Source organism: Trichechus manatus, unplaced genomic scaffold (genome assembly GCF_000243295.1).
Source record: "Trichechus manatus latirostris isolate Lorelei unplaced genomic scaffold, TriManLat1.0 scaffold00183, whole genome shotgun sequence".
Lineage (NCBI taxonomy): Eukaryota > Metazoa > Chordata > Mammalia > Sirenia > Trichechidae > Trichechus > Trichechus manatus.
Genome location: NW_004444119.1, coordinates 440,049 through 451,587, shown reverse-complemented (window position 1 = coordinate 451,587; position 11,539 = coordinate 440,049). Strand labels below are relative to the sequence as shown.

Genomic DNA, 11,539 nt, shown 5'->3' with positions numbered 1-11,539 from the left:
GCTCTGCTAGGATTTCTCCATATTATCTGAACACTGAAGTCCCGCTCTCTCTATTGCCTTCCCCATCTGTTTGCTTTGGGCTTTGGGGAGAGTGTCTCCATTTCTCTGAGGAATCGTCTGCTCTCTGATGACCGCGTCTCAGAGGAGGGCCAGGGTTGTTCCGGGTGAAGTGAGAGGGTAGCTGCTTTCTGGCCTTCCACAGAGACATGCTTCTCCTCCTCCACCCTCCTCTGGTACAGTGGTGCCCTCGCTGCTGGAGACTAAAACGCGGACTTCTCATCCAGAATGCCTGACCCTCCAGAAAAGACTTGGGCAGGGAGGGGTCCTGGGGGCTCCTGGGTGGGAGGGCTCCCAAACCATGGGCGGGGGTTGATGGTTAGGAGTGTTTGCTCTAAAAACAGGAGTCATGTGAGATCCCTTTAAAAAGCAAGCACAACTATGACAGCTGACCTGGTGTCCAGTCTGACACACGGACTTTCTCAGGGATGGTGCCCGGCCCCTGTGGCTTTGCTTTATTGAGCAAACCCTGTGATGAAGCCAGCAGCCTGCCTGTCGGCTACGCCGCGTGAAGGCCTGTGGGCACCGTCATCGGTTCTGTGTGCGTCCGAGTGTCCAGTGGCATCAGCTCTGTCCTGTCTCCTGCCCATCCAGCCCTGGCTTTCTCCCTGCTGTGCTCTGGGCCTCCCGACCTGGACTGGCTGCCCTGGAGGCCAGTGGGCACCCTTGTCCTTACGTACCTGCTTCTCTGCTGCAATGAGCATCCCTTATCCCTACATACCTGATTCCCAGTTGTAGGGGTACTGCCCATACATCAGAAGCTTCTCCTGTGGACCCGGCCCAGAGCTTTGGCTTCCCACACCCTGGGGTCCCCAATGGCTCTGACGCCCATCACACGGGGCAGAAGTTAATCTTCTGTTGGCCCAAGTCTGGCCTGCAGGAGTGATCCCCATCTGCCTGCCCCCCATTCCTCGTATAAGGAGCACTCCCTCCTTCCCAGACCTTCCACATCTTCGAAGAGGAACTGGCTCATCAACCTCACATCTGCGTTCAGTTAAGTGTGTCAGGATATTCAATATTTTATTGAGTTCAAGCTCTTGCTTTCAACCTTTTGCATTTTCCAGGTTATAAAGGCCAGGTTCTAAGGCGCCCATGGCGACGGATGCTGCTGGGAAGCTGGGAGGCGTGAGCTGACAGCAAGGCCGGGAGGTCTCAGAGCCCGCACTACAGATCTTACCCAGGCTGGTCCAGGCGTGTGCGGAGCGCCCTTCTCCTCGCCTCCCCTCCCTGCTCTCCTCGCACCCCCCATGTACTCACCTGCTCTGAGAGGAGGATGGGGGGAATCTCAGAGTGTGTCCTGCATCCCACGGTGAGTGCAAGGAGAGAAAGGCCTGAGGGACACTCCTTGTTTTTGAGTTTAACTCAACTAATACTTAACCAGTCACCAGAACCAGTGGCCACTGAGTCAACTCTGACTCATGGTGTCCCCAGGTGTGTCAGAGTAGAACCGTGCTCCACATGGTTTTCAATGGCTGATTTTTTGGAAGCAGATTGCCAGGCCTTTCTTCTGAGGCACCCTGGGTGGATTCAAACCTCCAACCTTTCAGCGAGTAGCTGAGCACGTTCACCGTTTGAACCACCCAGAGACTCCAACTGATCTTTAGTGAGTGCTAAACATCTTTTAGGCACTAGTCTTCAGAGAAGACATGAACACAGGCAGACTGTGGTCTCAGGCTTAACTTTTCTAGGAAAACACATCGGCTGCTCATAAGATGTCCTTAACGGCAAAGGCAGTAGATGGTTACCACTGCGTATTCCGGGGAAGTGCCTCCAGTGACCTGACAGGAACCCTAGGCCTTCGATCTCGGCCCAGCCACAAACATCCCACACATGTGACTCACAGTGGGTTCTCTCCACCCTCCTGAGGTTTTCTCTGTCTTCCCAAATGTTCCTCTGTGCTTCTCCTCTAGGACCAGCCTCACCTGCTCTGCCGTGACTTACAAATGCCCTCTGAGGACTCCATGCTTCTGGACGACCAGGCACCCTGTGACACTGCCCATGTTCATTACGTGTAAACGCTCCAAGCAGCCTCGCCCATGTGGCTCCGGGCTCAGAGAAGTACTCAGCGTTCACAGCACTGCCACAAGGACAGCAGTGCCACACGCGCATGGACTGATGGGGAGGCCCGTGAGTGCCTTACCTTGTACAAGCTGCACAGCCCGGGTGGGCTGCGGGGAGAGGAGGGCAGAGAGCTCCCGCTCTGCTTTAGCCAGGGTACCTGCCGGGGGACACAGAGCGGCCCATGAGTGTGGCGTGGGCATGAGGGCATAGCCCAGGGCACGCCAGCACATGGGCACACCACCACGCCTCCGCTCCTGAGCCGGCTGCCCAGGACCCGGGCAGGGGGGAGAGAAACAGGAGGTGAGTGATGAGTGAAGGTGGATGGGTGGGCTGGTGAGGACACTGGGTGGGGACAACGAGGTGAAAAGATAGAGGTGACACAAAGAACACATGGAAAAGTAGAGACACAGACGTGGTGTCTGGGCCAGAGATACATCCACGTTACATGCTGGGGCTGTGCACCAAATTAGGCTGCCACATGTTCTTAAAATTGTAGCCATCACCAGGCATGTACGACATCTAAAAGCAGGTAGGAAGGTATTTCCTGCCTAGTGGAAGGGGCATTACAAGGACTTTTTGAGTCTATAAGGAAATGGATACATTTTACATTCAATTTTATTTGTAGCATTCTTAAAAACTTTTTATAGTAAATGTGTTTGCTCCTGTGTTAGATTTATAAGCAGCCATCATTCCTGTTTCATGGGGGCTAAGGCACCATTGCTATCATTGTTCGGCCTTTTCAAGTTTTCCACATAGCATAAGGAAATAATTTTAAGAGCAATGGAGTGTTCCAAATCACTCCAACCAGTCACCTGAATTGGCGTTTTCCCACTGATGTTCTTTGTTGGTGAAGTTTAGGGATACACACCCACGCCTTAATAGTCCTTGACATAAGGAATGTATTCACCTTATTTTGCTGTTGTAAATGCTTCTAAATAGTATTTGCTCCAAATTTAGTGACTTCTCCCTGTTCTATTAGCTATCTGACTCTAACTGCCATATCAGTCAAATTTGAGGGATGAGGCTGAGAAAATATTATCACAGGAACAAGAGAAACGACTGTGGGAAGTTTCTCTCTATTTGAGCAAAATGGCTCCAGAGAGAAAGAGCGAGCCTTCGAGCAGTCAAGAGATAAAATCAACGTAAGAGGTTTCAAGAGATGTCTCCTACTGGCTGTAGATGAAATAGACCTTTTATCCAGATTAACAGCTGGTTATACATGGAAATGCACAGTAGTTATGACACAAAAGAATGTTAGTGTGTTCTAGAAATATTACTGCAGCGTTAACATGCTAGGGTTTCCAGAGACAAATCTGTCATGAGCGTGTGCTTAGCTGTATATTCCCTAACAGGTTCTCTCAGCAAGAGAGGTTCTTTTGTGTGGTAGCAAGGACTACTGGTGAATTTAATTCACAGTACTAGGTATTTAAGAGAGTAAGGACTTGGAGTATTTTAAAGTTTGTGTGAGTGGACAGTTACTGCATTCGTTACTGTCTTTAGATTTGGTTGTCCTCACGAGAGTGACACCCCTCAAGGGGGTATGGCAGTATCATAAACTTGGTCAAAAGGCAAAGAAGAATTATCTATTTGCCCTTATTTAATACAATGCCCCTTCTTTTTTTAAATTATTTTTTGCTGTTGAGAATATACACAGCAAAACATAACACCAATTCAACAGTTTCTACATGTACAATTCAGTGACATTGATTACATTCTTTGAGGTGTGCAACCATTCTCACCATCTTTTTCTGAGTTGTTCCTCTCTCATTCACATAAACTCACTGCCCCCTAAGTTTCCAATCTAATTTTTCGAGCTGCTGTCGTCAATTTGATCCCATATAGATAGATCTTAAAAGAGCACAATGCTCAAGGCAGACATTTTGACTAGTTAAGCTAACCTATCGTTTGGTTTTAAGAAAACGTCAGGGGATATTTTTGGCTGAAGGTTTAAAGATTATCTCAGGTTCATCTAGCCTTCATGGCTCCAGAAAGTCTGGATTCCATGAGAAGGATTGTCACATCAAGACATGTTCAAGTGGCTCTGTGGGTTTCTGTACAGCCTTCTATACCGTTGGCCTCTTGGAATGTTCAAGTGGCTCTGTGGGTTTCTGTACAGCCTTCTATACCGTTGGCCTCTTGGACCCCTGGCCACCACACATCGGGGGACAAGGGCCGGGGTGGTGGGGGTGGGCAAAGTCTGTGGGGCTGAGGTATGGGGGGCCCATTCGGGAGCTGACTGGTTTACAGGAAATGCAGCATGTGACCCTGGCTCGTCAGCACTGCCCCCTCTCCCCCCAAGACAGTGGCAGGAAGAAGAGATACAAGCTTTGGTCCATCTGTGCAAGGCTGCAGAGGAGGCTGCCTGCCTCAGGCCTGGGGCACACATTGGATCAGAAAAGTAAAACTGCTTCAGTACAAGCACGGGGAAAACAAGCAATTCCATAACTGGTGGGCCCCTCAGTGAGCCAGGGGAAGACAAAAGGTCAAGAGCAGCCTCATAAGACAATTGTATTTGTTAAGCCCCCCATTCATGGGGCTCCATCAGAAAAGCTCATTTTTCTTTAGGTTTTTTTTTCCTTTTCAGATATTTTATGAAGATGATTTCAGAGCATTTAAGAGTGTGGTGACAGACAAAAAATGGCAAAACCCTAAGATAATGTATTAAATCAAGAGTTTGATAAGAAATGTCTACAGTTCTCATAGACGAAATAAGTTTCTTAGGGACTTCCACGTGAGCTCCGTTGATGGAGTTTTATTTTCTAACAATGATACCTACGCCCAGGTGCCAAGCTAAGCTCTCCATCGACCAGCCAGAATTGCCTGTTAGCAAATGGCTAATCCCATACAAGAAAATCAATGATGATGGAAATAAATGCCTTCAGATGAAAATGAGTTTAAATGGAGGAGATGAGTTAGGACCCAGGGTCTGCCAGGAGGATACTCCGTACAGATGAATGGCAGACTACATCAAAATTAGTTCCATGGCCTTTGCTTTTATTTCTAATTTATAAACAACCTTAGATTTACCCTTAATCTTAAAAACTCACTGCATTTTTAAGAAGAGCCAGCCCATCTCTAATTTCAATTCCTCGAGTGTTACTTTTACACCCTTCAGATATATACCCATCAGGGAGGATAGAGGGGATTCAGTCTCTCATTTGCTCATTTATTCAATAAATATCTGTTGAGTCCACTGTGTTCCATACAGTACAAAAGGGAAATAGAGTTAGTACCCACATTTCCCCTAACTGCAGGGAAGTGTTTTGTGACAAACATTAAAAATACCCAGCAGAACAAGATCAGTCATAACAGAAAGACTAGAATGCCGGGACCTGTCCACAGAGAGAAAAAGAATGACATCTCTTTGTGTATAAAAGAAGAGTGGGGCACGGGGCCCCCATGTGTGGAAGGGACTGGCGTCAGACCCTCAGACTTACCTGTAGGTGACGGTGCTATGAGGCCATGAAAATACCAGTCACACAACACATCCACTCATGTAGCAACACCAAAACAGAACTTAGAAAACTTCCCCCACAATTAGCACACCATTCTTGGTCTGTGAAACAGTTTAATAAATGCATAAAAGGCAGAAAATATATAAAGCAAAAGTTCATGTCAAAATCAAACTGTAATACAATCACCAGGAGGCAATCACCATTAAATACACAAACATAATTTACAAATGTATCATTATACAGAAGATGCAGCAAATTGTCGCCAACACAGGGACACAAAACTCTCATTTAACTACCAGCTTTTTAAATAACAGTGGACAACTGAGCTATCGAGACAACCGAAGGACACAGTAGGTGGCTGGTCTTGAGTATAATACAGCTCTGATCAATAACCGATCAGAGTAATGATACCTCAGAGCGACTCCAGTAAGAATTCTCCAACAGTATCTGTTGGGTGCAGAAAAAAATCCACCCGCCATGTTTGCATTTTCTTTAAGGATCTCTGAGCAGATCTCCTGGCAAATGGATGTACTAGGTCGGGGGGGTCTCTCGGCCACATAGATTCATGCGGAAACTCAAGGTGGGCCTGTGTGTGCTGCTGCACTCTTTTGTTTTTATAATTTATTTTTTTGGTTGAGAATATACACAGCAGAATGTGTGCCATTTCCACAATTTCTACATGTACAGTTCAGTGATGTTGATTATATTCTCTGAGTGGTACAATCATTCTCACCTTCCTTTTTCCAGTTGTTCCTCCCCCATTACATAAACTCACTGCCCCCTAAGCTTCCTATCTAATCTTCTGAGTTGCTGTTGTCAGTCTGAACCCATATAGATAGATCTTAAAAGAGCTCAATGCTCAAGCACTGCTGCACCCTTGGGAGCCAAGACGCATCAGCGAAAATGAGTGCGTGCAGCTCACGTGCCACATACCAGTGGTGTGAAAGGCTGGCCAATGGCCTTACCCTCCTGGATTTGGGGACAGACACGTCAGAGTGTCCCGCTGGACTGCCCCCTACTGTGTCCTTCTTGCCATCTTCACATGTTACACTTCCCCACAGGATTACAGAATACATTTGCAAAATTAGGATACCATGCAAACAATCAAGAATTAGGGTACTGTAGAACTAACATGTGTTTAATGAAATTAAAAAGCAATTGAAAAAAACAAAACAAAACCAGGACACAGAACATTCTAGTTAATTTTCAGTTTTATAAATGCCATGTAGCATGGAAGGACAGACACTGTTCTGACCCCTCAAATCCCAATGATGGGCAGAGAAGCCATAGGCAATGCTAAAGCACAGAGGGCTGAGAAAAGCAGGTTATAAATGAAGCTTTTAGTGCAAAAAAAGAGAGATAGGCAGCTCAAATCATCTTATCAGTTTAGATGTTGGCTTAAAAAATTACTTTTAAGTAAGAAAACTCCTTAAAATATAATGATATGGGGGAGAAAAAGACCACATTAGACCAGTGTGTTCTCACTGCATTCTCACATGTGAATTATCCAGATGTTGTATCTATCGCTGGGGTCTAGCTTAGTTATTAGTAAAACCTGGCTTCTTCTAGATTAAAAGGAAAAGAGCAATTTGCAAAGCTCATGTTTCAAAGGCTTTGGCTTTTCAGGCCTCAGTTGTTTCAGACCTTGGTATTGAAATAGGGACGGTGCTGGGTCCTATGTGTTTGACAACCAAGCACCAGGTGAAGGGTGACAATTTAGGAGAGACACCTTTGTAAATAGGCCAAGTGTGTCTCTCATCTTCACTGCCTGCTCCAGCATTCCAGGGACTGGAGAACCTGTCTCTTAAAGGCAACAACACAGTCCCCCTTTATTTTCTCTTTCAACAAAGGATTTTCACTGTGAACGCACTTTTCAGTTTGGGCTCTCAAAAAATATGCCTCCTCAAGGAATTTATAGTGCACTTTCCGTGAATGTCAACTCTGCAGCCGCACAAAGGGGGAGTGTTGCCAGTGCATTCCAAGGACCATGTGGGCAGCTCTGACACATGGCACCAAGTGGCGCTGTGTGATTCTCATGGGGGGAGGGTGGTGGGCCGGGGACAGACAGCTCCCCTGAAAGGACCGCTGAGGGGCTCCATTCAGAGACTGTGCTAATCTATGGACAACCGGGTCTCGACACAGACGCAGAATGGTCACTTTCCAAATGGCACATCAGGCAGAGAAGGCGGCTCTCATTTCCACCGTCCGCCCTCAGCCTCCCATGTGCACTAGATAATGATGTGAATGACAACAGTCAGGCTTTTGATTCTCTTCTTTGAAAGCTCCTTAAGGAATCCAAAAGACCTTTCCTAGCATGTACAATGAGGGCTCTCCTGATTTATAGACTAAGCAAATAAAAAACAAAAAGTCAAAAGTAACCCCACAGTAGTCCACACCGATAAATACCCCAGACTTCCAGGGTTGATGGGGGTGTCTAACTGTGTACACGGTGTATTAAGCTTGCGTCTCATCTCTAGTATTTAAAAACAAACAAACAAGCAGAGAATCCACACTAAAACAGTTGAGTTGAACAAATATTGCCAGTAATTCCCCCCACGTACTTTTAGCAACAATACTCCACAACGACGTAACTACAGATTGTGTTTGTAATAAGCAAATACATGATTCTATATGCAAACTAACTGATTCCTTCAGCATCACTGAGCATGACTGTTAATTTAAAAATCTTCTGTATTTAACATGCAGTAGTGAACAGAATCAATACTTCAAAAATTTTAAACCAGTTATTTAAGAATTGGTTTTATTTTTTAAATCCTGTGAAAATATTTTTATATCTCTGGATCCTTGATAATCTGTTCAGTACTATTTTGCAAAGAGGATGACATTAGAACTTTTTCTTTAAAAACAATGAGGAGTATAAGAGATTTAAAATAATACAGGTTGTAACTATATATATATGTATATATACACACACACACAACCCTTTATACACAACCTGTAAATATATCCATTTTGAGATAAAATCACAATTTGATGGATTAATATAAATGCATTCACAATTTTAATTCGCCTTAAACTGTTACTAATCAAATGAAGCTTGGTTTATAATGTATGCTATCAGACAATTAATCTTTTCTGCACAGTTTAAATACGCTATTCCTGCTCCTTGATTTACATGGACTAGCGTAGGGTTTCAAAACTGGGCACTGCAAACATCTAGGGCTTCACAGAAGAGCGAGACCTCATTAGTCAGCTTGAATTCCCCAAGACCTGGTAGGGTTTGATAGCTGTGCTTGAACAAGCACCTCCAGTTGAAATTAGCATTAGGAATGGCCAGATGAGCAAGATTTCAGGGGGAGAATACTGCCGGAAAGTTGGATAAAATGTCTACAAATGCAGACATTGAAGGAACCAGCCAGCAAATGAGTTCCATGAGCACTTAGAAGTGCCGAGTGTTATTTACAAATAAGCCAGGAGACGCGTGTGTCTCAACAAGTGAGCTCAGCTTGGAGCAGATGTTACAGATGTGCACACTGCCCAAGACTTGGATGTGCTGAAACACCCAGACAACAGGTAAACTGACATTTTACCACTGTCAGTAATTTTAAGAATTCTAGTTGGAGACTAAAGCACTAATGCACATTTTAGGAGCTCCATAACTCCAAAGATGCCCCAGGGCTTTTGGGATGGTATGTTACCATGATGAAGCAGGTACTCTATTCAAAGCCTCTTCAGTTCCCAAAGGCCTTTCCAAATAAACACAATGTCCAGCCAGAGAAAAGGTGCTTCTGGCGTGTAGAGACAGCGTCTCATAAACCACGGCTTATTTGGAAAAACCTCTCTCCAAAATTAGCCAGCGACCCAACACTCTAAAAATCACATGCAATGCCATGTATTTGGTCCCTGAACTGCCACTCATGGATGAGCTCTTTAGTGAAACATCAGCCACAAGATTATCCACTCCCTGTCAACTACAGAAGCCACTTTTGGCAACTGAACCACAATGGGAGTGTGTTTTCTTGCCAGACATTTTTATCTACAGAAGATTCGCTTTAAATACTGAGAGTTCACAGAATCTATATTCAAATTAACGGAATAACAAAATAATAAAGCTTTGATTCACACACACACTCATTTATTCCCCACCCCCTTCCACTAAGCAACTCAGACAAGAGAAAGTTTGCTCAAGGCAGATTTGAATTTTAGGAGTTTGTTCAAAAATCCTCCTCCAACTCAATCGTATGATTGTCGCAAAGCAGCACAGACTCCAAGAAAAAAGCAGCACGATCTAATGTCAGCACAAAGGGTGGACAGCAGGGGCATAATCAGCTGCAGACACCCCAAGCACAGGGCACGGGAGACCCCAGGAGTATGGCACTGGGTCTGCCATGCCCACAGCCAACCACCTCAGGATCAAGAATCCAGAGTGTTCTTGCATCCCTGAGCCACAACCCAATTACAACCCCTCGTGAGGATGAGAAAGGTTGCGAGTAAAGTGAAAACATTGCAAGCAACAACCCAGGCCCATTCCCTGGGACCTGTGAGCCTTTTTCAGCAGGACTTAATGCAGCTAAGAGTCACCTGCGGCTAGCTACACCAGCGCGCGCGGCCTCTGAGGGCTTACTTCACCTACTATGATTTCCTTTACACTAACGCAGAAACGCAGTTGCTGCTCCTCTACTCCTGAGCGCTCACCTTTCCGGAGCCTCTCTTGGGCGCAGCCCTGTCACCGGCAAAGAACCGCCCCAGCGAGTCAAGGATGCCCGTGTCCCTGTGCCTTGGGAGGAAGCCATGCCTTGCATGGTCCATGGTACTTGCTGTGGCCAGGTACTTTGATCCGTGCCTCTGGGAGGATCGCTTTTGTGACGCCATCACATCCAAGCCCTCGGCTGCTGCGCTGTCTTCCTGGATGGTCTGAAGCTCGTCTGACTCTGAGGGCCTGTCTTTGAAGGTGTTGTCCTCCCTGCCTGGGGCATCTCGGGAAAAGAGGCGGATCAAGTGGGGGCGGCTCACTGGGTCAGCTGGGCTGGCCTCCTGCCACGCATTCTTTGGGTCCGCTGTGCGACTGGGGTCTGTCACCGCTGTGTCCTTAGAGGGGGTCCCATTGTACTGCTTCACATCTGCCTCTCCTGCAAACAACAAGGGGAGAGATGAATAAGGCCCTGTGCTGAGCAGCGTGGAACAATGCCGCTTTCTCCACGCGCCTCGGACGGGTTGTCTCACACAAACCCATAGAATAGTGAGTGCAAGAGAGCAGAGGTGCAGCTCACACTGCCTTTTGCAGAAACTAACCTGGATTGAGCACACTGGCTGGAGTTCTGTTTTCTGGTAGAGATACCAAAAACCAAATCAGATGCCGTTTCGATAGAAGGCCCTTGGAATTTCCTCAGTTACTCTAGATGGGCACCTGGACCAGACCCACCATGGTTTCCTGATGAAGTGGCCTCAGCACACAAGCTACCACGTGAAAATGTGCCCTCGAGAGTTGTAATGGCTGCATTTGGAGAGTCTGGGAGGGCAGACACTTTTATGGTACATTTATTACCTAAAAAGCCAGTGGCACATAAGTTAAACATGTTGGGCGCATTTGACAAAAAGTATTTTTAATGTACTTGGTAAAAAATGGAACTTCCCACATCTTTTTTTTTGCGATTTGTATGTTAAAGAAATGGGGCATTTAGAATTCTTTAGTTTCCAGATTCCACAAGATGCCTTTCTCGTTAGAGAATTGCTTATTCAGGACATTTTGACTTGGCTTCTCCTCTGTGAGTAGCAACAATGAGAAACTTTGAAGTGGGAATGGGATATTTCATGTTCTATACCACCACCTCATAGCTTTTACCAAAAATAACATATTTCTCTCAAGAATGGCGATACATTCATTTTACTTGGAAGTTACAGACAGTTAGGGTTAAATGAACACCACTGTTTCCTCTCCAAACTTATCTATGGAAAATGTGATCTCTCACACTTTCCTGTAATACTACTCATCCATCCCCCCACCC

At 45.9% G+C, this 11,539-nt stretch overlaps 1 protein-coding gene across 1 annotated transcript in view; it reads right to left on the bottom strand.

Annotated features, from left to right (window-relative positions):
* MBP (myelin basic protein) overlaps positions 1-11,539 on the bottom strand; it is a 100,790-nt gene that overhangs the window by 28,436 nt on the left and 60,815 nt on the right. The window contains exons 3-4 of the mRNA XM_023741568.1: positions 10,230-10,663; positions 2,198-2,275 (exon numbers count right to left, since the gene is read on the bottom strand). Coding sequence (XP_023597336.1) covers positions 2,198-2,275; positions 10,230-10,663 — 512 coding nt within the window. The remainder of the gene's footprint in view (positions 1-2,197; positions 2,276-10,229; positions 10,664-11,539) is intronic.